Here is a 26,515-nt window from a genome sequence, read left to right as displayed (position 1 = left end):
ATGCTTTTTCCTATATTTTCAGTATTTCTTTTAGGCAACTTAAAAAACCACAAAAACAAATGTGTTTTCCCTGCCGGTAACCCTTCCCTTTTCTACTTTTGTTACAATTATTCTAGAATGTTCTATTTATGATCTTCTGAGGTAAAGAAATTTAAAGAAAGTTCAGACTTCTAAACAGACACTTCCTCTGGCACCGAGCCACTTGCACTGTTTCGTGCCAAGAGAGGCATAGAAGTGGCTTAGGAATGAAGTATTTCTGGAATGAGAAGCACACGTTAGGAGAGCGTGTGTGTGCTTTACAGCCCGGCTCTGCCTAATCCATCCACGTGTGTGTGCTGTTGGCACAGAGGCAGCTTCTGGGAGGGAAGACGGCTTGGCCAGAAAGCTCCAGTCTGAACGCAAGGGGCAACGTAGGTTTGGTTTCAGGACCAAGAACCATGGGGTTGATGTGCCAAAGAAAACCAAGGCCCTTGCCCAGTCAAGGAAGAGGATAAGTGTGTCCGCAGCATGACTTTCTCTTGTTTTGGTTTCGTTGTGTCCTCTCAGGAACCCAGTGACGTGGAGGCTGAAGTAGATAGGGGATTCGAGTAGACATTGACTTTGAACACGGAGGTCCTATGATGGTATTGAAGCACTTGAGTGAATGGCTGTGGCCCCCCGACCTGGTTGACCGCTTACGTAGCAAGAGTCAGGCAGAGAGGTCAGGTGTTCTCGGCATCTCTGAGTCCTTCAGGAAGCAAGAAATGCTTGTTCTTCCTCCTAGGAGGAAGTGACTCACTAAGTTTGTACTAACCTTAGTTAGGCTGGGTACTTCTCCTTCCCCTCAGTTGTGGGGAGTCATTCTTTCCGTGTTTATATCCTTTCCTTAGCAAAATATGGCATGACTCCTGTGGCCAAGAGAGAGACTGACGGCCTCCTGAGGTTAACAAAAAATTTTCAACATACATAGTCATGTGCACATACACTCCCGAGTCTGTCTATCTCTGTCAACAGCCCCCAACTCTTCATTTGTAATATTGCCAATTTGCCTCTGTATTTTCAAACGGTTTAGACTTAGGTCTTCCTAAACATTTTAAAAATTTTGAAACAGTTCATCCTTCTTTTCTCTATTCATGGTGTTTGACAGCTATGACATTCTTTTTTTTTTTTTTTTTAACTTTGAAAAACTTTTAACTTCCAGAAAAGTTGTAAGAACTGTGCGGTGACTTCCATGTCAATTACACTTGGACTCACAGTTGTTGACGTTGGCGTGCTCCTGTCTGCCTGCCCTATACACAGTACCACTAATTATTATTATTGCTGAACCAGTTGAAAGTAAGTTGCACACGCCATGACCTTCAGCCCTAAATACTTCAGCATCTATTTCCCAAGGACAAGGACATGCTTTGATAGAACCATAATCTAACTATCAAATATAGGAGATTTTATGGCTTTTCCTAATACACATTTCATACTCAGGTTTGTCCAACTGTCCCAGTAATGTGTCTTGTGGCACTCACTTTCCAGTCCAGTACTTTAGAAAAAAATTACTCCTGTCCTGTCTTTTTGTCCACATTCAATCTGAGAGCATTTATTTGTCTTTTACGGTCCTGACATTTCTAGAGACTGTGAGCCAGTTGCTTTGTGAAGTATTCCTTGAGTGAGGTTCCTTTGTTTCTTTTTTCTCCCCACATCAGGAATCACATGATGTTTGTTTGTCCCCTAATCGGTGATATGAATTTTCATCATTGATGAATGTGGTATCTGCCAGGTTTCCCCTGAGAAGTTACGATTTTTCCTTCTTAATGAATACATATTCTGTGGGGAGGTTATCTGAGTCTGTAAATATCCTGTTCCTCATCAAACTTTTACCTAATGGTTTTAGATTCTTTTGGTGATTCTTGCCTGAATCAATATTTAATGTAATGGTTGCAAACCGGTGATGATTATTCTTAAATTGAAGATTATTTTAGATGAAATCCTCTAAGCGGTTTTGTTTTTATTTTTGTATTCATTTCTAAGGATAAAGTATCATTGTGAAAGCCTAGGTCAGGTTATAATTTGAGTAGAATTGGAACACCGTGTATTTAAGAATTTATTCATTGGACTTAAAAATTTAAATATGTTCACATGGAAAATTCCACTGTTCCTCCCATCACAATGCTTGCTGGGAACTTTGCAGTTGAATATTCAAGCTATGGAGGATGACCTGGCAAACCAGTTGGTTGTGTCTGGATAGTGTCCGCAAAGTGTCTGCCAACCAAAATACCATGCTGACTCATACTGTTGTTTTATGGGCAGAAATTTTCTTCTACTTTTTATCCAAAAGGCAAGAGATATCAGTAAACAAAAGCGGGCAAGTCCTACAGCAGCCCACCCTTAGAGACAGAGATACTGAGCGGGGACTCAGAGACTGGAGCAACTGGCCCCGTGGCTCCTGCGTTCCAGATCCAGTCTCCCCAGTTGTCTCTGGGACCTCAGCATATGCTCCTTCCTCTCCTTTCCCCAGCTAAACCTCTTCTGGGGGAGGGATGCATTATGGATTATGGCATGAATTTTGATGTGAATGTCTGTTTCTAAAAAACACATCACTTCTCCCAGTGGTATTTGGCATTAAACAGAGCTGAAGTTTAAAGTTACAGGAAGATAGCTCTGACCAGCAGACGTAGAGGTGGTGGGTCTTCTGTGGGGGAGACAAGAAGTGAGAATTCTAGTACAACTGAGCCATCCTAGCATTGGATGACCTTGCCAAGTGGGCTAGCAGCTAGGTGTGTTTGGCCTGCACAAACAGAGGTACAGAGATAGAGGCAGGTAGGCAGATCAGTAGGTAGGTAGGTAGATAACAAGAAAGAATAGACCCTCCCTACCCCCATCACTAATTTAACAAAGGCCCCATTTGTTCTTCATGTCTTACTATCTCTCTGTTGTGCCACATTCTGTTATGAGAATATAATCCAGGGAGCTTTCATTAGAGCCTCTTCTGTTACAGCATCTATTGATGAGACTACTTTATTACACCAAACTTGGATCTGTGTCAACTAGCCCAAAAGGTCAACATTAGCTCAGTTTCTTGTTACTCCACAGCTACTCTCAAAAATACCTGGAAAGCAAGGTTGTGGGGATGGGAGGCATTGGAGGTGGCTGGGAAATGTCAACATCATGATCTCTGAGGAATGAGACTGGCCATGAACAACAGAAAAACTGACACATAGTGGTATAAATAAACATGGGGCTCACTAGACATCTTTGCTCCCTGGGTAGGTCCAGGACTGGGCCCGTGGCTCAGCAGGCCTTTAGGAACCCGGACTGTGCCCCTGTCCATTTTTTCCTCATGGCTTCAAAGTGCCTGCTGCATCTTCTAGGTGAGAAGAAACAGCAAAGTGTAGGGAAGATGGTAATTTGAAGAAGGCCAAAGGCACATTTCCCTGTCCTTTTTCCCCCCCTAATACTGGGGATTGAACCCAGGAGCTCACGCATGCTAGGCGAGAGCTACCACTGAGCTACCCACCTCCAGCCTGTGTATTTTATTTTGAGACAGAGGCTAAGTTGCCGAGGCTGGCCTCAAACTTGCAATCTCCCTGCCTTGGCCCCCTAAGTTTCTAGGATTCCAGGCATGTGCCACCATATCTGGTCCAAAGGCACAGGCCTTTTAAAAGCTTTCCTAGAAACTCTACCCTGCTCATTCAGTTGTAATTCTCATTTCATAATTATTTATGTGATATATAAACTATCTAATTTATAATATAAAACATTTATATACATGATGTATAATTTATTGAGTGTTTGGTATGTACCAAGAACTGATCTAATTACTTAACATTGACTATTTATTATATAGAACAACACTGTGAAGTTCCATACGACATTATTCCTGTTTACAAATTCAGAAATGGAAGCTCAGAGAGGTTACTAAGTTGGCTGCGTAGCCACTAATAGCCAATCCTGAATTTGGTTTCATTAAGTACACTTGCTCCTGACCACTCTAATTCTCAAGTATTTATAATTGTGTTGCTTCTGCAAATTGAGAGGTTAAGGGTTAGCCAGGTTCGTCAGCAATAAATAAATAGCTGCAATTAAGTAACTACAATCTGTGGTTCTTTTGGAAACAGGAGCAAGTTCTACTCTCATTCAGTTATTTATCCATAGATGCAGGAGAGTCCAAAAGAGATCTTAAAACTTCACCTTAGCCAATATTTATAACTTGTTTTCTACTGGGCCTTTCACCAAAGTTGAAAATTCACTGATTTAAAATTTCACTCTCTTTCATTACCTGTGACTTCAATTGAACTGCTTTACAGTGAGAAAGTCTAAATACATACAGCAGGAGTCACCAGGCAGATAAATACAAGGAGAGGGAGCCGGCAGGTTGGGGGCCGTGGTTTGTGGACGTTCTGTGTGAGCATTCGCAGTACCTGGGCATCACTTTGCTCTCAGGTTTGTTTCATCCAGGGACTGAAGACTTTGGACTATGTTAGCTTCCTTTTCTCCCCCTCGAGCCTCCATCTTCTCCCCATTTCCTCTTGGACATCAGGGGAGAAGGCTCTGCACGTGTTCTGTTCAGTTCCCATGGCCCTCTGCCTTGCTCTGGGCATCACTGCTTCTTGACTGGCTACACCCCCATCTTGGCTTCCTCTTTCTCCCCTCCCTTCCTGTCTGTCTTCCACCTACCCAGCTGGCCTCTCATCCCTTGCTGCTTATTCCCCAGTCAGGCTGCAGCTCCTGTTCTCCGAGAGGTGCTGAGACTCCTAGAAGCTCTTTGCCCCACCCACCATCCTCCACAGTCACCCCCATCATTTGGGCAAGTTCCATCCAACTGCAGCATCTCAGCCCTGGTCCGGGAAACTGAGGTGAACTGTTTATTTCTCTGCACTGATCACTTCCATTATATTTTTTCATTTGATTTTTATATAAACTCACTGAAGTATTTACTATTTGAGGGAATTAACCAGCCTAAGGTTCTAGAGCTGGAGGCAAACATCTCAATCCAGCCCAAGTGTCTTTATGACCTTGGAGTGAAGCTGCCCTACCTGATACCTCACTCTTTGGACTCAAATTCAGCCTTTTCCATATCAGTTTTATCACACTGAGGCAAGTTACCTGGCCTTTCTGCCTACAGGTTCTACAACCACAAAGTATGGGTAATACTTGTAATACTTACCTCACTTAGTAGGCTATCTGGCATGTAGTAAGTGCTTGGTAATCTTATCAATCTAGTCTGGCCCCAGTTCATGCCCTTGATGATGACTCTGGTCACTTGTGTTCTCCTGTAACCCCACATGAATCAGCCTGAGCTTTGAGCCCAAGAGCTTGTTGTCCTCTTCTCAGGATTTTCTATAGGTCTCAGTAGTACCAAGAGCTCTCCTGGTACTTGGCTTCGAGTTCAGTGAGTACCCCCTGGCTCTTTGAAATAGAGTTAGAAATGGATTGTCCCAGGCCTGGAATTGCTGTGCAGAAGGGCTGCCCTGGTCTTTACCCATTACCCAGCATGTGTTTTGTCTCCTCTAACTGATGACAGTGTGATAAGAAATAGTTTCTGCCTGTCAATATTAACATTCAAAAGCCACCTGGAAAAATCATTGAGGAAGCAGACACTTCCCCAAATACTCTAATCTGTTTCTGAGGTTGTCTCTCTCTTTCAATCTGATCCTGTTTTGCAGTCTTGTTCAAGACTTCCCACTTTTTCTTCCTCTTTAAATAGACATGGAAGACCACATACCATCTCCAGATAAAGGTACAATATCAAGAATCATATACAAAATACTACAGCTATTTTTAAAATTTTTTAAACCTGCAATTTTAGTGGGAAAGTGCTTTTTAAAAAATATTTTTATTAGTTGTTCATGGACCTTTGTTTTATTTACTTATTTATATGTGGTTCTGAGAATTGAACCCCGAGCCTCACACATGCTAGACAAATGCTCTACTACTGAGCCACAACCCCAGCTCTGGGAAAGTGCTTTTATTTTTGATGATAGCTTTATTAAGGTAGAATTCGTTCAACATACAGAACAAGGGTTTATTTTTGAATTTACAGAATTACCCTCAAATTGGTCGTGATGATGACTACAAAAGTCTGAAAGGTGGCCTTTAGCTATGACACTCCTATTGCTTGTAAAACCTTAAGCACTCATCATTCTATTATAATTAATCTTGCCTATTCCAGGCATTTCATATAGAGGGAAAGTACGTTTTTGAAAGGAAATTTGTTGTGGCTTTCTGCATTTTAAGCATAGAATCTGGAATCTAATTTCTGGCAACCTGGTTTCTAGTCCTTTTGAAATGTGTAAGAAATTATTATACTTTTAGGAACTTGTTTCTTAACAAGCTTATTGCTGGAACTGGTGTCAGGGAGAAGGGCTCAGCCTTCATCCCTTTGTGGAAACCCCCCAAGGACAGGGACTGCTGTTAGCTGTCATATTGATTTTCCTCCTGTGTGACCCAGGTCCAACTCTGTGGCTCATTCATGGAAGTGGATGATAGATGTCCACACGCCGTGGGATTATCACACCTTGGAATTAGACCAGATTCAGTGAGAAGAGCTGATGAGGTCGTGAGATTGCTAGGAAATCCAGGTCAAGCCATGTCCCCTCTAGCTGAGCCTAACACATCCTGTCTCTACATCCTGTTTGTGACAGGGCTGTGTGGTAGGGAGGGGATGCCAGTGATTCCCATGGGGGACATGAACATGTGTGGCCCAGGCCTTGGTCCTGCATCTGTGTAGGGGTCAAGGAAGTCATGTGAAGTGTGCCTTCAGAGGAGTCAGCCAGTTCCTTCTGCCCAGTCGAGGTGGGCATGACCTCAGTGTGTGCTCACAGTACTGCTCCCAGGAAAGGGAGGTGAACTTTTATAGCCCGTTAAAAGAGAGAACCAGGGACAGCCTAGGTCACCATTCTTTGGTTCTTTGCACTCATCAGAATAACTATAGACACAGCAATGTTAGGTCTTAGAAAACAAGCAGGTAGACCAAAAGCCAGGTATTATTACTGTATGTATTATGTATTCTTTTCCTTTAGTCAGTTTTCTGATAGCCATGTGTAGAAGTTAAGGACACAAGGGAAAAATCACTGGCTGAGAGCCCCAAGCTTTCAGCACACTTTCTGTCCTTGACTGTTCAACTATGTTGTGTCACCCCTCTAGGTTCAAGTGCCCTCATTTCCACAGTGATGGTCTGAGTTGGGGTCTCCAGAAGTCTCTCTAGCTCAGGGGTCTTCCATTTTTTCTGACCCGCCCAAGCATGCCTTTACACCCACCAACTTTTCTTGGGCTCCAAATGTGCTACAGGTATAGGCCCTGGAGCTAGACAGACCTGAGCCTCAATTTGAACTCTGCTAATTGTGTGATTAAGAACAATGTAAATGAGTTCTCTATGCCTTAGGTTCCTAATCCATCAAGCCCAGTGACAGCTCTTTCCGAGGGTTGTGAAACACAACACAGTGCCTGGCTCACATCCCACCTGTCCTCTGCCCACCCCTCTGTAAGATCCCCAGCTACCCTGGCAGAGGCAGTGTGTCTTAGGGTCTGTCCTCAGTCTTACAGACGGTACAGTACGCAGAGCTTGTGACTGAAAATGTGTTCTTCCCACAGGACCTTAGTTTCCATGTCATCAAGTGTTGGGGGTGGGGGGATTGTAAACAACTTACATTTTCACAAGGCCCATGCAGTCATAGTGCACTGAAGTATTTGTACACAAATATCTGTGTGCACATGTGTGTGCTCCATCACATGGCATATTTGAGGGGCTCAACATTCCAAAATGCAGGGCTGTGGGTGGGAGCAGCTGTGGCAGTGTCTGCCGCCTCAGCTGTTCCCAACAGCAAACCCTGCTGCCCTTCACTCTGTCTGGCGAGGGAGCCTCCAGCTGGCCCAGCCTCAGCTGGAGGCCACGTGCTGGGCTGCACCCTTCACTGGGAGCAGGCTGTGCATGCTCTCACTGCCATTGCTGGGGACAGGCACTGCCACCAGGAAAGTTTAATAACAGAAGTGACTGCTGTGAATTCTCTCTTCTGCATTAAAAGTGAACAGATATTAGGCCAGAGATGTGGGATGGGAAGGTAAATAAATAACATTCCAACAGAAGCAGCAATAAGACTTGCCTAGAATGTTCTAAGTGCTCCCTGCCTATCTTTTTAATCCTTCTGACAAATCTATAATGTGGATGATATTTCATGGTTAAGGAAAACAAGGTTCAGGAAGGTTAAATGACTTACCAAGATCACAAAGTTTGGGGGAGGCAGAGCCGGATTTCATATCCTGGTCTGTTTATCTGCAGGGGCCAGGCCTCTTATCAGACAGCCCATCACAACTACAGTTAGAGTGAAGCCCTGCAGAGAGACTAGGCTTAATTTAATAAGTGTTTATCAAGTTTCAGCTGTGAGGACAAATACGCTCAGCCCTGGCAAGATGAGTGCAGGAAGGATAGCTGTCCCCTTACAATCCGCAGAGACATGAAAAGTGGTTACAGTGCAGTGTGAAAACCATCAGGACAGGGAACTGCAGAAAGAGGACCGGGGAACTCTGGGGAAGAGGCATGGGGTTGATGACCATGTGGCTTCAGCATCAGTCAGGGTTTTATTAGAGGTGCAGAACCTTAAGGCAGAGTAAGGATTTTATTAGAGGGTTGACCCTGTGCCTTTGTCGGGGTTAGTTGCAGTCCAGGTGAGCTGTTCCTGCTGTGTCTGATGATGCAGCCTGTGTCAGCAAGGGCATCTGTCAGGAAGAAAACCCTGCAGGTGACCTGGGGGGGGGGGGTGGGCAGGCCAAACTGCTCAGAGCCCATGTCCTCTCTCAGCACCCCAAACTGCTCAAAGCCCATGTCCTCTCTCAGCACCCCAAAATTCTCAAAGCCCATGTCCTCTCTCAGCACCCCCAAATAAGCCTACAACTTCATGGTTGCTGGTAACCTGTGGGAGTTGCTGGTACCCCTCCTCAGGAGCCCAACAGGCATAGGTCCAGGACTCAGAGAACCTGAGGAGGACAGACCTTGTGCCCACGCAGGCCTGGAAGTCTTGGGAGAAATGGCTACTTCTCTTTATGGCTACTTGTGCTTTCCACATCTAATCGAAAATATCTCCCGTGGCCCACACCAACCTGGAGCTACTCAGGGAAGAGAATTCTGGGAAGCCTGATCCAGCTGAGCTACATTGTCAGACTCCACACCCACCACAGGTTCCCAAGGAGTAAGCACTGGGATGACTCGGGGGTTTGCTTAGTAGAGCAGAGCTGGGGTGACTTCCAGGCAGAAGACAGGGTGCACACAGCTGCCAGAGCACAGCTGCTTGGGGGAAGGGTTTGGGGCCTAAACCTGGCTTGCAGGAGGCTGCAGACCAGCCCAGGTGTTGCCCACTGAGGCTCCTTCTGTACCTTACTTACAAGGACATGTCAGTGTGAGGAGGTGGCTGACGGCCTCCAGGAGGCAGGAATCCTCTGATGGAAAAGATACTGGAGGTCTGAAACTTGTTGGGCCTGTCTTCATTCCTCCAGTCTCCAAATTCCTGCATCCACTGGCTGTATTCCATCCTCAGGTTCGTAGTGAGTGTCAGCTGCATGGCAGGAATAGTGGGGGTCAAAGTCAACCTGGCCCCCAGGCTCTTGTCTGAACAACCTTACAGTCAGGATAATGCTTGAAGGGGCGTGGCTTCTTGTCCTTTTGGGTCCCTGTGTTCTTGTGGGTGAGTCTCACCTGCACCATTGCTTATTTTTCTTCAGAAGATATGCTGAGGGGGTGGAGAAGCGAGGATGGGATTTTTGCTCCCCTGTCTACTGGGTTAAGCTGGTGTTTCAAGCATATCCACACACCAGAACTGACCAGCGCGTTTTAGCAAAGACAGAAGCTCAGGCCCACCCAGATCTACTGGATTGGATTCTCTAGATGTGGAACCACTGGAGATGTTAAAAACTCTTCCAGGAGATTCTTGGGTAGCCAGCTGGGTTTTTGGAATCACTACAGAAACCAGAGTCTTATTGGTCAGACCGAAGCCCTCTGCTTCTCAAGCACAGGTAGAATTGAGGGGCCTCTTGACTGATACCAAAAGGGGTCATTTTATCATCCTGGGGACCCTAACAGAGCTCCCTGGTGTCTGAATCAGCTCCAGCAAGCACTGGCCTGCAGGTGCTGGCATTGTCCCTTCTGATTAAACCACTGAGTCAGAAGCGGAGGGAGATATAAACCTGTCGAAGGATGAAGTGAGACGGACCTGTAAGGGGCAAGCAGAATGGTGCCAGCTGCTCAGTGGGTTCAGATGTGGAGGATGCATGGTTGTGACCGAGAAGATGTTAGAGAGTTTCCATGTTCATAATATTTATAATGTATTAACACTTTGATCAGCTACGTGTGTAAAAAGGAATCAAAGGCAAGGAGAAAATAATTCAAGTGGTTACAGCAGCGGTTACCATCAAAAGGACCCAGATTCAGGCCTCCACATTGTTGACGCTGCGTGCCGGAGAAGTAGGGCAGCAGGCTGCTCCCACAGTGGTGTCCTGGAGGGTGGGTTGGTCACTGTGCATCCAGCAAGGGGGGAAGTGCCCTCCATACCAAAGCACCTCCAGGTCTGGCCTTCGGAGGCAGCTTCATGACTCCCCTGCTGTCCCTGAGAGCAGCTGACAGAAGAAAGGCTCAGCAGCCCCCATGGCCCTCCCTGGGGTCCTCTGTGCCCAGACTACACAAGCGGCCAGTGTGGCCAGCGGGCCTGGCGAGGGTGAATGAGAGCCGCTGTTTGTTTCCACTGAGAAAGTTCTGACCAGCTTCCGGAGCCATCGCCATGGAAACGTATGGAGGAGATAATTGAAAGGAACCTCTTTTCCTCCTCTCTCCTTCTCTCACCGCGCCTGGTAAGGGCCAGCCCCTTGCAGCCCCGCTTTCCCTGTAGGGTCATATAAATTTAATGAGAATGCCAGGAGCCAGCTTGCTCCCCAGACCAGCCTCTGCTGGGACCCCTTACCCTCTCTGTGCCAGTGTGGGAGTCCATGTGTCGGCCTCACGCACACTGATAGCAAAGTGGCCTTTCAGAGAGGCACATGGAATGTCCCTGTCCCTCCATCTGGCCTTAGTCCTGAGCCATGTTTCTTTGCAGGAAAGCCTGTTTGGGATTACATACTTATTGCACATTTGCAAAACATTTAAAAATGGAAACAGAGGGAAGGAATAATTTTGTTCCAGATACAGAATAAGTAGCCAAAAAAAAAAGTAAGCAAAAAATTTTTTTTTCCAGTATTGGGGGTTGAACCCAGAGCTTTGTATATGCTAGGCAAATGCTCTACCACTGAGCTATATTCCCAGCCTGAAGGTGTTTTTCAAAAGGACACTGCATAAGCTCCTATGAAGTTATTTATCATTTTTTTTCTCATTTTGTAAAAAATAGTTTGTGTGGTGTAAAGAATGTCAATGCCCCGTCTTACTTCATTTTGCTTTTTCTTAAGGTATAAAAACCCATTGGAAATGTTACAAACCCATTAATTTATACAATTAATATAATTAATCATTATAATAAAAATAAAAATAATTAAGAGTAAGAGGAGAAGATGTAAAGACCCAAATCTAAAATTCGCATGGAAGGATTAAATGAAAGCGTTGGTGATTACTGGTTTCACCCAAATGAGAATGAACAGAAGAAATACAGGGTCCTTTCCATGTTTTTATACTTTAATTTCTATGCCTGTTGAGGAATGATCAAAAGTCAGTTCTACCTGGGGCTGCAGACTCCAGCAGCCAAGCTACAAACCTGAATTGTACTTTCACACTAGTAATTAGAGAAAATATGCAGTGTTTTAGCTTCGGGCTCACAATTTTACCTGGCTGGTGAGGCCCTTGTCTTCACAGAGCCCAGATTTTACTGGGAAAAACACTGTGTTATGTGTCTGAAGAGCTGAGTTAAAGCCCCAGCTCTGTGACTTCCAGCTACGATAGCCCCCTCTTCTCCGGGGGAGACATATTCTAAGACATTCTGTTGATGCCTGAAACCACAGAGTACTCAACCCTATATGTAGTATGATTTTTTTATACATAAATACTTATGATAAAGTTCAGTTTATAAATTAGACACAGGAAGAAGAGATTAACCATAATAACTATTAACAAATATATCAGTCGTACCGATACGCTGTAATAAAAGGCTGCTTTTGTGGTGTTGGGAATTGAATCCAGAGCCTTGAGCATGCTCAGTAAGCACTTTACCACGGAGCTACATTCCCAGCCTAAATTGTTTATTTCTAGAATTTTCCATTTAATATTTTTGAACTACAGTTAGCCATGGGTAAATGAAACTGTGAAAAACAGAAATCACAGGTAAAGAGATGACTACTATGCTGATTGTGTGACTCCAGATAAAACACTTAGAGCCTCAGTCTCTTAATCAGGGTCATGGGGTTTCTTGCATACAACTGATACTTGACTTCAGCATTTAGACAAATGGGGGCATGTTCTCAAATAGCAAGGAGACTAGAGTCAGGGGTCCCAAGGCTGGTGCTGTCGGCCAAAGAATCATCCCCTCTCCCACTGCACCATCCTTAGCATGTGACTTTCCTTATGATAAGATGATGACTGCTTGGGTATCCTGTCCATGTTTCTGGTAGAACGAAGAAGATGAGCAAAGGACAAAGGATGTGTATAGTCAGTCAGACCTTTTCATCATGGAAGCACTAACTTTCTCAGAAACACCCCACTAGAAAGTTCTAGTATTTCTTCTTTGCCAGAGCCTGACAGGTAGCCTCTCCTAGATGCAAGAGAGTCTGGGGAAATGAGTACTTTAACAGGGCACACTGCCACCCCAAATGAAATCTGGGTGCTGTCAGAAAGAAAGATAGGTATTGAGATAGGAGACAGCTGGCTCTGTGGTTCTAGCCTTGGAGCTTGTCATGAAAGTCCACCTGATGAAAGGTAATCTCCTGGACGGTGTGGACCATGTGGTGTACAGTTCCCACTGCATAGAAGTTCATTACTTCTACCAAGCAGATAATAAGTTATCATTGCTCATTCTTATATGAGACTGATCAGTTACTGATTCTTGTATATATTGCCTTCCTGAAGATACTGTGGGCCCTCTAGTATGTCATGGGGGTGTTCTGAAGAAGGGGTTGGGAAGGTCTTTAGACTTTCTCAGTGCTGGGACACATGCTATTACCATCAGTAGTGTAATTGGCATCAAAAGCTGGCATCCATACTGCAATTTTATATCAACATCTGGTTCAGTCCAGACCCATGAGGCCACACGTGGAAGGTAGGGCCCACATGGACAAGAGAAGATTCCCAAGAGGTCTTTGGAAACTTCAAAGGATGACCGACTGAGACAATGACTGTCCCAGTTTGCTTCTCCTCCCCAGGACCCACATCTGCGGACATGTTCCTCTCTCCCTTCTTACACTCCTGTAGTTCTGGCCTAAGTGAGGCCATGGCCCAGAAATAACCAGGCCACGGTCTCTACTGTGGGGGGATTGCACTTGGCTGCTTCTCAGACATGAAACTTCAATTTCTGCCAGTAACCTACATCATTAAGTTTCAGGACAAGTTATCAACTGGTGAATAGAAGGACACAGCCCTCTTTCAGAGCACCTTTGTGAGGATTTTCAGATTCAGTAGGGTTGGAGCCCTGTTTTGGCTCAGAGGGCTTGTTGGCCACCCGTTAGGAGCCAGAAAACCAACCCTCGCATGCTGAGAAGCTGAAGTACATTTTGAGAAGGAGTTAGAGTTTGACTCCTGGTAGAGCTGGTTGAAAGAAAAGGCCAGTAATAAGAACATACTTTATTTTATCTTGTTTTATTTATTTTTAGTGCTTAGCATGTGCAAGGATGTTCTGAGTACAGTGCAAGTCAGAACTCACAGAAACCTCTGGAAAACTGTGCCATAGATAACATTGTCTCTATTTTGCATATCAGTAAACTGGGATCCAGTGGGCCTAAGTAACTTGCCCACAGTTACTAATCAGTAAGGGGTAGGGCCTGGCTTTGAACACTAGCATTTGGCCTGTAGAACCCACATTCTTTTTAATTTAATTAATTTTTTCAAATTTAATTTATTCTAATTTGTTACATATGACAGCAGAATGTGTTTCAATTCATATTACATATATAAAGCACAATTTTTCATATATGTGGTTGTATACAAAGTAGAGTCACACCATTCGTGTCTTCATACATGTACCTAGGGTAATGATGTCCATCTCACTCCACTGTCTTTCCTACCCCCATGCTCCTTCCTTTCTCCTCCTTTCCCTTTGCCCTATCTACAGTTTGTCTATTCCTCCCATGCTGCCCCGCCCCCCATCCCCATTATGAATCAGCCTCCTTATATCAGAGAAAACATTTCGGCATTTGGTTTTTTGGGATTGGCTTACTTCACTTAGCATTATATTCTCAACTCTATCCATTTACTTGCAAATGCCAAGATTTTATTCTCTTTTAATGCTGAGTAATATTCCATGGTATATATACCACATTTTTTTTTTATCCATTCATCTACTGCAGGGTATCTAGGTTGGTTCCACAATTTAGTTATTGTGAATTGTGCTGCTATAAACATTGATGTTTCATAGTAGTATACTGATTTTAAGTCCTTTGGGTATAAGCTGGGGAGTGGAATAGCCGCCTGGGTCAAATGGTGGTTCCATTCCCAGTTTTCCAAGGAATCTCCATACTGCTTTCCATATTGGCTGCACCAATTTGCAGGCCCACCAGCAATGTGTGAGCATGCCTTTTCCCCCACATCCTCGCCAACACTTATTGTTGTTATTCTTAATAATTGCCATTCTGAGTGGGGTGAGATGAAATCTTAGAGTGGTTTTGATTTGTATTTTTCTAATTGCTGGAAATATTGAACATTTTTTCATATATTCGTTGATTGATTGTATATCATCTTCTGAGAAGTGTCTGTCCAGTTCCTTGGCCTATTTATTGATTGGGTTACTTGGGGGGTTTTTTTGGTGTTAAGATTTTTGAGTTTCAGAACTCATATTCTGAGCCATACCTGTGCTGTGCCACTTCCCGGGGGGCAGGCCTTGTGCCAACATTTGAGACATTATTCATGTATAGATACCAGTCTGCTGCCATTGATCTCTACCAAATACAAACCAAAAGGGGACTGACTGGGTTTGCAGAGGCAAGATCATGTTTAGTTTCCTGGCATTTCCCTATGTCACTACAATTAGCAGGGGTGAGGAGAGCAAAGATGATTGTTGTCAGCCTGACAGGTGCACTTCGAAATTGGCAGTACCATTCTCCTCCTTTCCCCCCCCCCCCCCAGCAAGATGCCTTTTTGACATAACTTATATGTAAGGAGTAGGCTGACCCAATGTGGTTTTGATAGTTATTTTAAACCAAAGATATTAAATGAGGATAGGATAAAAAAGTTTAAAATGCCAAAATTTATGACTATTTCAAACTTCTCAGTGTCTTTTTAGCATTGTTCAAATGCAAGAATTCATACCATATGATAAAAGCCATCTACAAACCAGAATTTTGGGGTAATATTATAGTTTTGAGAGGATATATACACTTTCAATTCCTGAAAAACCTCCCATTTCTTTTGGACAGTTAATTTTACATAATTGATAGACCCAAGCCATTCCCCACAAGAAGTGTCTGTATTGAAAAACCACTCAGCATCAATTAAAAGAAATCATCATATACTGTGCTAAACTAAATATACTGTGTTATATTAAACTAAATACTGCTTAAGGAAGACAAAAGGAGAGAAGCAAATGGAAGTAATAATATGCTGAAAATAGATTGGATAAAGACCTATTGACATCTTGTGCAGTCATTGTGTGTCTTTTTTTCTTTTTTGGTAATGCTACATAAAGCATGAATTGTTGGTAAAAACTTTGAGAAGAGGGAGGAAAATCATCATAGCAATCTACATTATTTGAGAGAAATTAATGTTAAAATTCTAAAGGTGAATCCTCAGTGGTTTGGAAGTAGTTAGAGTGTAAGATAGGAGAGGTGTGGTGGTAATGCTTTGTGAAATGAGGGAGTCCTATAGAGAGGTGATGTTTACCAAGTACTCGGCACTGTTGGGCTCTTTACATTCCCCAATGCACAGTCCAGTAAGCAGGTCCAGTTTTGCCATCTCTTCTACACATTCAGAGGCCCAAGGCTTAGATATGGCAATACTGGCCTTTCCCCCAGGTCTACTTGACTTCAGAGTGTATGGGCTCTTGGCCTGGGCTGGGCAGGGCCATGCCCTTGGGTTTGGGACTGCAGACACCTGTGTTGATGTTTTATGAAGGCGACCTTGTAAGCAAAAGCCAGAAAGCCTTGACTGGGAATAGAGCGTGAAATGAAAGAAAAAGCCTGCATATCTCGAGAGTGCTTTGACCGGGTTGACAAAATGTCACCAGTGTTTCATTGATACTAAATATTCATGGAGTTCTCACAATATGCCAGATTTTGGCACTAGAATTACTTTCATTCTCAGCCAGTGAATTTGCAAACTGAATTATGTCACGGACATGAAACCCAACTCCTTTTGGCCATGCAAGGCCAGATCTGGGGTAAAGTAAGAGAGGTACTAAGGGCACAGAATTGAAGGAAGCACTTATTCTTGTACCTACCTGACCCTGAGAGTGACACCTCATATGGCCTGGGACCTCATATCTTTCTTACATCACCTGAGTCCTAGCCCTGCAGCTAAGGAAAGGGTGACCTTTGAATATTTATGGCAGATGGAAGAAAAGCATTAACTGAATTTCATTTCATGTTTATTTCTAAAGTAGAAGAAATCAGACCATATGATGAAGATATCTTTTTTTTTTTTTGAGAGAGAGAGAGAGAGAGAGACAGAGAGAATTTTTTAATATTTATTTTTAGTTATCGGCGGACACAACATCTTTGTTTGTATGTGGTGCTGAGGATCGAACCCGGGCCGCATGCATGCCAGGCGAGCGTGCTACCGCTTGAGCCACATCCCCAGCCCAATGATGAAGACATCTTTAATAATCCAAGGATGATATCAAATTAAGGAATATTTTACTTAAGATCATTTGTCACTTAATAAGCAAAATATGAATATGCATGCTCATACTTACATAGAACACAAAAAAGAAAATATTATCTTCTTACAGTCCCCTCCACCTTTTTACCTTCTCACACCTCCCCTTGCCTGTGCACAATTGGGGAGCACGGAGAACGTCCCCTACATCTTGAGGAAGAGCTACTGGCTTTGGGGCTGCTTGGCAGGTGGGCTGGTGTAGGAAAAGGGCCAGACATAGCAAGAGCCCTGATTCAAAATTCACAGGAAATAAACTAATCGAGAAGTTTATTTCCTGAGACTCAAGATTATGGAATCATAAAAATCCCTTTAAGTTTAGGTTTTCCAGTAACATTTAACATATGTTCCTTGCTTAGAAATGAGCTTATAACTGCTTTTCTTATTTTATATATTTATTTAGTTTGCTTTTATATATATATATATATATATATATATATATATATAGAGAGAGAGAGAGAGAGAGAGAGAGAGAGAGAGAGAGAGAGTAAAGTTTTTGAACAACCCATCAAAGCCCAAATGTGAAGTCTGTTTTAGAAATTTCTTTCCGCTTGGGCATTCATTGCACTCTCTGGTGTGCCAGGCTCCATGTGCGAAAACGAGATAGAGTTGTCTGTCTTTGGCTGGATGCACTTTAGACTATTTTTATTTAAATAGACATAAGAAGAAGAATGAGCGTTCTCTTTTTGTTTTGTTTTTGTTTTGGCCTCCTCCTTTCCTTCCACAGGCAGACCAGAGGATCATGCAAAAGCAATACAACCAACTCCTGAGAAGTATTCTCAAGGTGCTTAGTTAGAATAAATCCACAGACGTGTTCAGATTTGGTGTTGAAAATGTTTTATCTCAGTGAGTTCTTCTGAGCATTCTTCTAGTAATTGACACAAGAGCAGGGCCAATATGTACTGTGTGCCCTTTCAGTCCATCCCAGAAATCAGAAAAGGGGCGTGTGTGAGGGCATGCAATGTGAGATCTATTGTATGAGTGAGAAAGAGCTTGGCACGGACAAGAGAGGGGGTCATTATGCCCCCACCCAGCTCTGTGACTCCAGATAGGCCATTACTCAGTGATAATCCCACTCTGTCGTTGGAGGATCCATAACAGCATTGAGTTTGGAGATGACATTTCATATGAGTGTAAAGAATTTCGTTTGACCTGTGATTGTTCCTCTCTCTGGTTTTATGAGGATCTCTGCTCTAAAGCAACAGAAATCAGTAGAAAAGAAACCAGCAACCTGGGTGGAGCCTGCATGGTGAGTTTAGGACAGCAATAGAACTTTTTGTAAAATCAAGTTGAAGATTATTCCATCCAGAGAAGGGGAAAGCACACTCCTGATCTTCCCTCTCCTCGTGGGCCACTCTCCCCAGGTCTCCTTACCTGGCCTGGCCTTCTCTTTCAGACTCCTAAGAGCTGGGCTGCCCCAGACTTGGTTTCCATCATGCTTCTCTTCAGTTGGCTTCATCACTTTAAATATTTGAGTGGCTTCCAGTTTCTTACCTCCAGCTCTAGACTCTCAGCCCATTATTCCTTTCGTATCTCCACAGGGAGGTTTACCAAGCACTCTAACTTCACATGTCCAGAGCAGACCTCTTGGTTTCCTCTCCTGCGGTTACCCACCGGCCTTCCCCAGGCCACTCCATCCCCTGGGCCTCTGCTCAACAGCCACCTCTTCAGGGAGGACTTCTTTGTCCATCCCACCCATTCTTCTCCCCACTCCTTGACTCTGCAGTCCTCCTCCTGTCTCTCATCCAGGCTCCAGGGCACCACTCTTACCTATCTTGTTTACTGCTATGTGCTCAGTGCTTCAGAGGATGCCCACACACACTGGGAGGTGAATTAATCTTTATTGGATGAAATCATGAAAATGACTGAACAAAGCAATCTGATAAAGAAACTGTTAAAGATTGAAGTGATATGTTGGTCTTTTCTTCATCACTGTGACTAAAATACCTGACAAGAACAATTCAGAGGAGGAAAACTTTTATTCTGAGCCCACTGTTTTATGATCAGCAGACTCCACTGCTCTGGGTCATCGGATGTGAGATGTGGTGGAGGAAATCTGCTTCACTCATGGTGGCCAGGAAGCAGAGAGAGGAGTCAGGACAAGACGTATAATCTCCGAGGGCACACCCCCAGTGACCTAGTTCCTCCAGCCACGCCCCACCTGCCTACAGTTACCACTTAGTAATCCAGTTGGATCTGTCAAATGGATTAATCCATTGATGACATTACAGCTTTCATAATCTCGTCATTTCACTTCAGAACATTCCTGCATTGTTACAGGAGCTTTTTGGAGGATACCTCAAATCCAAACCATCACAGAAGTTCTGAGGATGCTGGCCTTTCAGTTGATTTTTTGATCTAATTAACAATTCCTTAATTAAGGAATTTTCTTAAGTGAATTTTGCCTTCAGAAACATCTCAAGTAATTGAGATGTCTTTACAAAAAATAGTCACACTTCAGCAGTTTGGGGTTCTAATAGTAGTTACTGGTGAGAAGGGATTTGCTAAAGGCTCAGTTCTGAGACTTTAAATGCAATACTTAATGATTGTCAAATACTTACATAGGTTTTCAAAGTGCAACAGAATGTTAATTATTGTTTCCTGGTTATTGAAACCCTACTGAAGTTCTCATCCTTTTCACTCCATTAACAATGAAAGGGATTGATCCAAAAAGCCCACAAACCATCCTCCAGTGCCTGCTATGCTGAGGCTCAGCATCTGACTGGAAGAAGGATGTTCTGCCAGGAGGCCTCTTTGGAGCTGACATCTAAGCATTAATTTCTTCCACTGGGAAATCAGTAAACGACTTCTTCTACCTGCCATCACCCAAGTTTGAAACCTTGGTTACATCATTGATTTTGGCTCCTGCTGGATGAATTTTATAATCAGTGTCAAGGAGAAAGGAGCTGGCATTTTGGATCCCTTCTCTGCCAGCTTCTGTTTACAGTTAGAATTTACTGTGTAAAAATTCATACAGTGTCATTTTTCTCCTTTGAAAATGGATGAGTTGAGGAGCTTCACACTTAGGAAACATTAGCTTGTTATTCTCTGACCAGTATGTAGGTTGTGGAAGTTGTGAAATTTTAAAAACAAAATTCCACTCACCAACTGAAACACTAATAAAGACACTACAGTGCCATCTGCTGGTATTCTTGGGAAACGCAAGCGATGTGGACAAGACCAAACCTGAAGATAAAATTATTCAAAATGCATCATAATTTAAAGAAAGTAAATAAAAATAATAAAACATTGTAAATCAGCATTTTAGAGAGAAAGATACTGTTGTATTTTGTTATAGCTGTATAGTAGTGAGAGCTTTTTGCAGCATAAGTTTTTGTGTTTTGTTTTTTTTTTTAAGAAAGAGAGAGAGAATCTTTTAATATTTATTTTTTAGTTTTTGGCTGACACAACATCTTTATTTGTATGTGGTGCTGAGGATCGAACCCAGCGCCGTGCGCATGCCAGGCGAGCGTGCTACTGCTTGAGCCACATCCCCAGCCCCGAAGCATAAGTTTTAACATATTTTATGGTGTCTGGCAGAAATAGTGAAAAATGGGTTGGAAAAACAGAGATGAACATTTTATTTTTTTAAGCAAAGAATTGAGATAATTTTAAATACATTTTATTCAGAAAAAGGACTGGATAGGTTTCTACAATAGGACTGCAGTAGGTTTCCTTGACACAATTCCTGGTGACTGCCAAGTACCATGGACCTTGGGTCATGTCCTGGGCCCGGTGGGGGGGGGGTTGTTTTGTTTTTTCTATTTTCTTTTCGGTACCAGTGATTGAATCCAGAGGCGCTTAACCACTGAGCCACATCCTCAGTCCTTTTTGTATTTTAGTTAGAGACAGGTGTTCACTGGTTGCTTAGGGCCTTGCTAAATTGCTGAGGCAGGCTTTGAACTCACAATTCTTCTGCCTCGACCCTCAAGCTGCTGGGATTATAGATGTGCACCACCACACTCAGCCTCTTTCCTTCTTTCCTTTTCTTTCTGGGGCTGGGGATCAAACCCAGGGCCTCATGCATGCCAGGCAAGTGTTCTGCCGCTGAGCCACATCCCCAGTCTCCATGAGTCACTTCCTTAACTTCTAGAAACCAGAGTTTTCTGTCAAATTGGGATTTACATTAAGTGACTGGGAAAGTTTCTGACAACTTGATAAGATTTATTATTCTAAATCAGCAAAGGGCTTAAGGAAAGTAGTGTCTCTGTAGACTATTTTCCCATGAAAAGGTTTGTATCAAAAAAAAAAAAAAAGAAGTTTGTACATATTTCTAATGTATTACATAGTTAGCTAGTTTTATCTAGATCTGGGGAATTTGATATACTTGGTCCTTATCAATTAGGTCAGTACTTTCCTAGTCCTCAGAATAAGCATAAATATAGATGTTTGGCATCCTTTGTTTTAAGTGGTCATTTAAACTGACTGATAGATTATGGCCCATTGAAAAAAGGAGGACTGATACATGTGACCATGTTTCAAAATGCTAGAGTAATTTTTAATTTTTTTGACATATGAGTCCAAACAGTTTAAACATTTTTCTTTGAAATTTCTTTCCTTAGTCCCCAACCAATTGGCCTTCTTAGTCTTAGCTGTCTTTCGTACCTTGAACATGGGGCATCCTCCTCCTCCTCCCTCTTCCCCTCTTTTCCCTCCTTGTCCCCCCTCCTACTTCCCCTTCTTCTCTTCCTTCATGTGCATCTTTGTTCATGTCCACCCCCCTCCCTAGCTTGGGAGTCCATTTCTTCATAGGCACCCATGCACCTTACTTGTGATATCATTCAATCCATTTTGGCTGAATGATTTAAAATTTGAAATGGCAACCTCTTAAAAGTCTCTGTATGTTTATGGCATTTCATTTTTGCCAGGATAGAAGGAACAAAAGTAGACTTTATGAGCTACATTTTGGCACAATTTGACAACAAAGTAGGTTTCCATTATATTTTCTGTGTTGGCTGCATGGTAATAAGGGGAAATAGCTAGAATTCAGACTTACTCTTGTAAGTGAAGCACTGAGAAAATTAGAAGAAGAGTAGTGCTTCTCCCCTGCAGATGCTTCTCCCCTGTCCCTTCTCAGCTCCTACTCTCATCTAGTTCACGGTAGACATCTTCAGATTTTTGTGCTGGTCAAGAACATTTATGTTCTCGCAGACTGGAGCAGGGTGATGTTTGCAGACTTACACCCCCAGCCATCAGCCTGCATAGTGGGCTGCATTAGAAATGGTGGAGCATTGCAGGTGGCCCTGAACAAGAAAAGCTCCTCTCCCCTTCTGTGGTCACCTTACACTCCTTATACCTGAGAGGCAGGTCCCTGAGAGGTAATCTGGATGTTCTGCTTCTCTTCCTCTAATTTTCTCAGTTTAACAGGTTTCCAGACTCATCTTCTGAATGAAGCCTTTGCACTCTAACTACACTGTTTTGTTAGACACCACTTCATGTTCCTTTCTGGCAGTGAACTTTCAGTGCAGATTCAGGTGTGAGTCCCTTGAGTGCTAAACTTCTTCTTTCTTTCAAAATTTTCTTCTCATCAAACCCATGGACTCTGAACTTGCTCTTGGGCCTTTGGACTCACCAAATGAAAGATTCTGCTCCAATTTCTACTCTTCGCTTTTTGAGACAATTAATCTTAACTTTCTTTGCTTTCCTGCCTTCCTGCTTAAAATTGGTATTTAAGTATTTTCTAGAGAAATGCTTACTCCACTGGTGTTAGGTTGTGTGTGCTTTTCGGGTCATTTGGGTTCACCCATGTCAGCCGTCACAAACTGGCAGTCAGGCTGTAGGATAGCGCATGGGGCCAAATCTGGTGCCCAGACATGTGTTGCTTAATTGGACCCCATTTTCTAGAAACATTGAAGTATTTGTTATCACTTAAAAATGTGGCTCTCTCATCTAAAAATGCAGGTTTCTGGCTTGTCTTTTGAACTTGGAAGATCTGGCAAGATGGATATTGCAGTTGCCAGTTGGCAGCCACCGACTGGAGGAGCTCTGTGCTGGCTGCCTCCTCTGTCTGGCATCCGTCTCCCATTGATGATCTCCTCACCCTCCTCCCACCCCACCCCGTAGCTTTCCTTCCACTTCACTCACCTGATGGACCAGGCGGCCCATGTGGTGCTGAGTTGACAGTTTCATGATTATGTGCTTTTTTCTTTTCCACGGGCCCAAGAGAAGTCCCAGTGGCAGTGACATGACTTGTAGTTAATAGTTCGCAGCATTGGAGGAGACTTCATTGATCTTCTAGTGGGGTCTGTCCTCTTCATTTACTCTAGGCCTTGTTCTGGAGTGAGTCTTTAATAAATGATGGCAAATGGTACTGGAATCTGTTCCTAGGAATCCAGCAGATGGGTGGGAAAGGCGAGTGGTAAAGATCCTTTCAGAATGTGGTTTTAGTCAGCTCTTTCACTGCTGTGATCAAAAGACCTGATGAGACAATTAGAGAAGGAAATATTCACAGTTTCAGAGGTCTCAGTCCTTAGATAACCAAATCCATTCTTTGGGGCTCAAGGTGAGTCAAACATCATGGTGGAATAGTGTGGCAGAAGAAAGCAGCTGGGAATATAGCCACCAAGAAGCAGAGAGAGAGAGAGAGAGAAACTCCACTTGCCATATATAAAATACATACCCCAAAGATAGGCCCCCAGAACCCACCCCCTCTAGCCACACTCTACCTACCTTCTGTTACCACCCAGTTAATCCCTATCAAGGGATTCATTCACTGATTGGGTTAAGGCTTTCAGAGCCCAGACATTTCACCTCTAAACCTTCTTGCATTGTCTGACCCAGGAGCTTTTGGGGACTACCTCATACTTAAACCACACAAGTGTTCCTGGCTGTGTTGGGTGATGTGGGTGCTGGGTTCCACTAGCTAGGAGGGTCCTCAGTTTGCTTCTCAAAGCAGTGCTCCTTGGTAATCTGATTTGTCTTTCTCTTTCAGGCACCCTCTTCATAAATCAAACTCAGAAGACGGCTCTGTAGGTCAGTACCATTTTTCTTGGTTTAAATATTTAATTATTTTATTTTCATATTTTATAGAAAATAAAGACTTGTGAAACTATAGAAACCACAAAGAATCCTTCTACCCAAAAGTAAACAGTTAAGATTTTGATAGACAACCTTTTTCTTCCTCTGTCTCTTCTCTTCTCCTCTTCTCCCTCTCCCTCTTTCCCTCCCCACCTTCTTCCATTGTGTAGAGTTGTTTTTTTTTTAAACAAGTGGGATCATATTTGAATACTGGTTTAGAATTTGAAAAACTGAAAGTTATGAGCACCCCCCATTGAATAGTCTTTGCAGTAAAAGTTATAAGTCTGCATGGTATTGGATATGTCATAGTTAAATAACCATTCTCTTCTTTGCTGGACATTTAAGTTGTTTCCGCTTTTTTCTCTGACACAGACAAATGATGCTGCTATAAAATTCCTTGAATCTCTATCCTTGATAATGTCTTTAGGGTAAATTCTTCAATTTATAATTTTTGGACCCAGAAGTATGCATTTAAGGCATTAGGTATTTTATATATTCTAAATTATAAAACCCACTTTTGATTTTTGTCAGGGCTGGAGGGTAGGTGGCTAAGAGTGACCTAAGTGCTCAAATCGTGCTGCTGGATTTGAGTCACAACTCTTGTCAACTAGGCCTTGTAACCCCCACCTCCCAGGCCTCAGTTTTCTCCTCAATGGGAATGATAACATGATGCATCCTGTAAGAGAGTCTTAAACAAGATGCACTCATTAGATTGCAAAGTGCCCGGATATAGCAATTGCTGAATAAACATAAACTAATATTCTTTTTTTTTTTTTTGGAGATGTATCTCTATTTCAGAAACATGAGAATAGAAGAAGTGGGGAATATAGCTCAAAGAAATGCATTATATTCTCAAGTTGCCTGAGAAAGGCTTGAATAAGTGACAGTCACTCTGCTTTAACCCTTCGTTGCTACACTTGCTTTAGTGTGTTGCCCAAGGGCAGCAGGGACCCTGAAACGTGCCTTTAAGGTCTGCATGCAGAGGCCATCTAGGGCTGAAGGACTCCGGTTTCATTCCCATGGCTCTGGGGTTGTCCGAACTTAAATGAGGGCCCCTGTCTTGAAAAATGACACCCTGCAAGCCTGGGAGCACCATGGACGAGTTTCCCACACGTTTGCTCCAAGCATCGCTTTGCTGGGAACCACCAGTCTAGACTGTGCAAACCCACCACTTTGTCCTTTTTCCAGTGGCCACAGAGCAACCAGACAGGCACCAAACGGTGACGGAGCTGATGCTCCCGAGTTTGCCACATCAGCACAATGTCAGATATCACTGCTGCCACTGCCTCTTATTTTTATAGAATATAGGACCGCTCTACCTATTCATCTTATTTCCTTGTTTTTTTGTTTTATTTTTTAATACCAGGGATTGAACCCAGGGACGCCTAACCACTGAACCTCCTCCTCAGCTCTTTTTATTGTTTATTTTGAGACCGGGTCTTGCTGAGTTGCTTAGGGCCTGACATAGTTGCTGAGGCTGGTCTTGAACTTGTAATCCACCTGCCTCAGCCTCCCAAGTTTCTGGGATTATAGGCAGGCACCTCTGCCCCCAGCTTCCCTTTACTTTTAAAAAGTGTTTCATAGGATTGATGATCAGGACCCTACCAAGTATTAAAAGTGTCTATCTGTGGCAAGGAATTTGTTTTCACTTATAAGTCACCCAAAATAGTCTGGGAAGGGTGGGAATTTAGAGGGAGACCAGCTGGGAGGTGTCACAGCAGGATTGCAATGTGTTTTTCTTGTCACTGTGCCCTGGCTAATCTGTAGGTAGGTTGCCAAGTGGCCTGAATGCCAGAGAGGTGGGAATCATGCCCCACCCATGCCATAGCTAGACGCAGACAAACTACACACCATAGAGAAACAGTGTGGGTCGGTGTCTGTGAGTCCCCCTCCCCCGCCCCTGCACAGCCACACTGAAGCCCCCAGAACCAGCTCTAGTGACCCTTGAGCCCAGGACTAGCAACCATTCTATTCGGTTCTCTTCATTCGATCTGGAATAACAGAAGTTAAACAAGTGTAGATCAACGACAGAAATAACAACAACAGAAAGTCAACTTCTTAGAGTGTCCTATTTGTGGTATAGTGGAAATAATTGTGGCTAAGACCGAAGGAACCACAGACAAGGCAGAATGAGGCAGACTAGTTAAACAAACATCAAAGTGGGTACAAGAATGCACATTTTGCCGCCCTTTTGATGTTTCTTTATTTCTCATCTTCACCCTACCCTATTTCTTGCTACTAGGAAATTTGCATTTCTTTTAAACAACTTTATAAGCATTTCCCAGTCATTCACAAACTGAAAGAAAAAAACTCTTTTTTTGGAAGCTTTGAAATGACAAGGAAGAGGCTACTTCTGCTATCAATGAATTTATTACTGTGCCTTTTCTTCCATTTTTCTTGTTTTAAAGGAAAAGGAGATTGGAAGAAGAAGAATAAGTATTTCTGGCAGAACTTCCGAAAGAACCAGAAAGGAATAATGAGACAGACTTCAAAAGGTACTGTAATGCAGCTGGCGGACAGTAGGTCCTTTTAGCTCCCAAACCAAGC

General features: G+C 43.3%; 1 protein-coding gene across 2 annotated transcripts in view; it reads left to right on the top strand.

Annotated features, from left to right (window-relative positions):
- Positions 1-26,515, top strand: part of Sash1 (SAM and SH3 domain containing 1) — a 229,767-nt gene that overhangs the window by 132,041 nt on the left and 71,211 nt on the right. For both annotated transcript variants that reach the window (XM_071612923.1, XM_027939555.2), the window contains exons 5-6: positions 23,883-23,923; positions 26,377-26,463. In XM_071612923.1, coding sequence (XP_071469024.1) covers positions 23,883-23,923; positions 26,377-26,463 — 128 coding nt within the window. The remainder of the gene's footprint in view (positions 1-23,882; positions 23,924-26,376; positions 26,464-26,515) is intronic.

This window comes from Marmota flaviventris, chromosome 6 (genome assembly GCF_047511675.1).
Source record: "Marmota flaviventris isolate mMarFla1 chromosome 6, mMarFla1.hap1, whole genome shotgun sequence".
Lineage (NCBI taxonomy): Eukaryota > Metazoa > Chordata > Mammalia > Rodentia > Sciuridae > Marmota > Marmota flaviventris.
The sequence above is the reverse complement of the archived record's forward strand: the minus strand, read 5'-3'. Positions and strand labels throughout refer to the sequence as shown.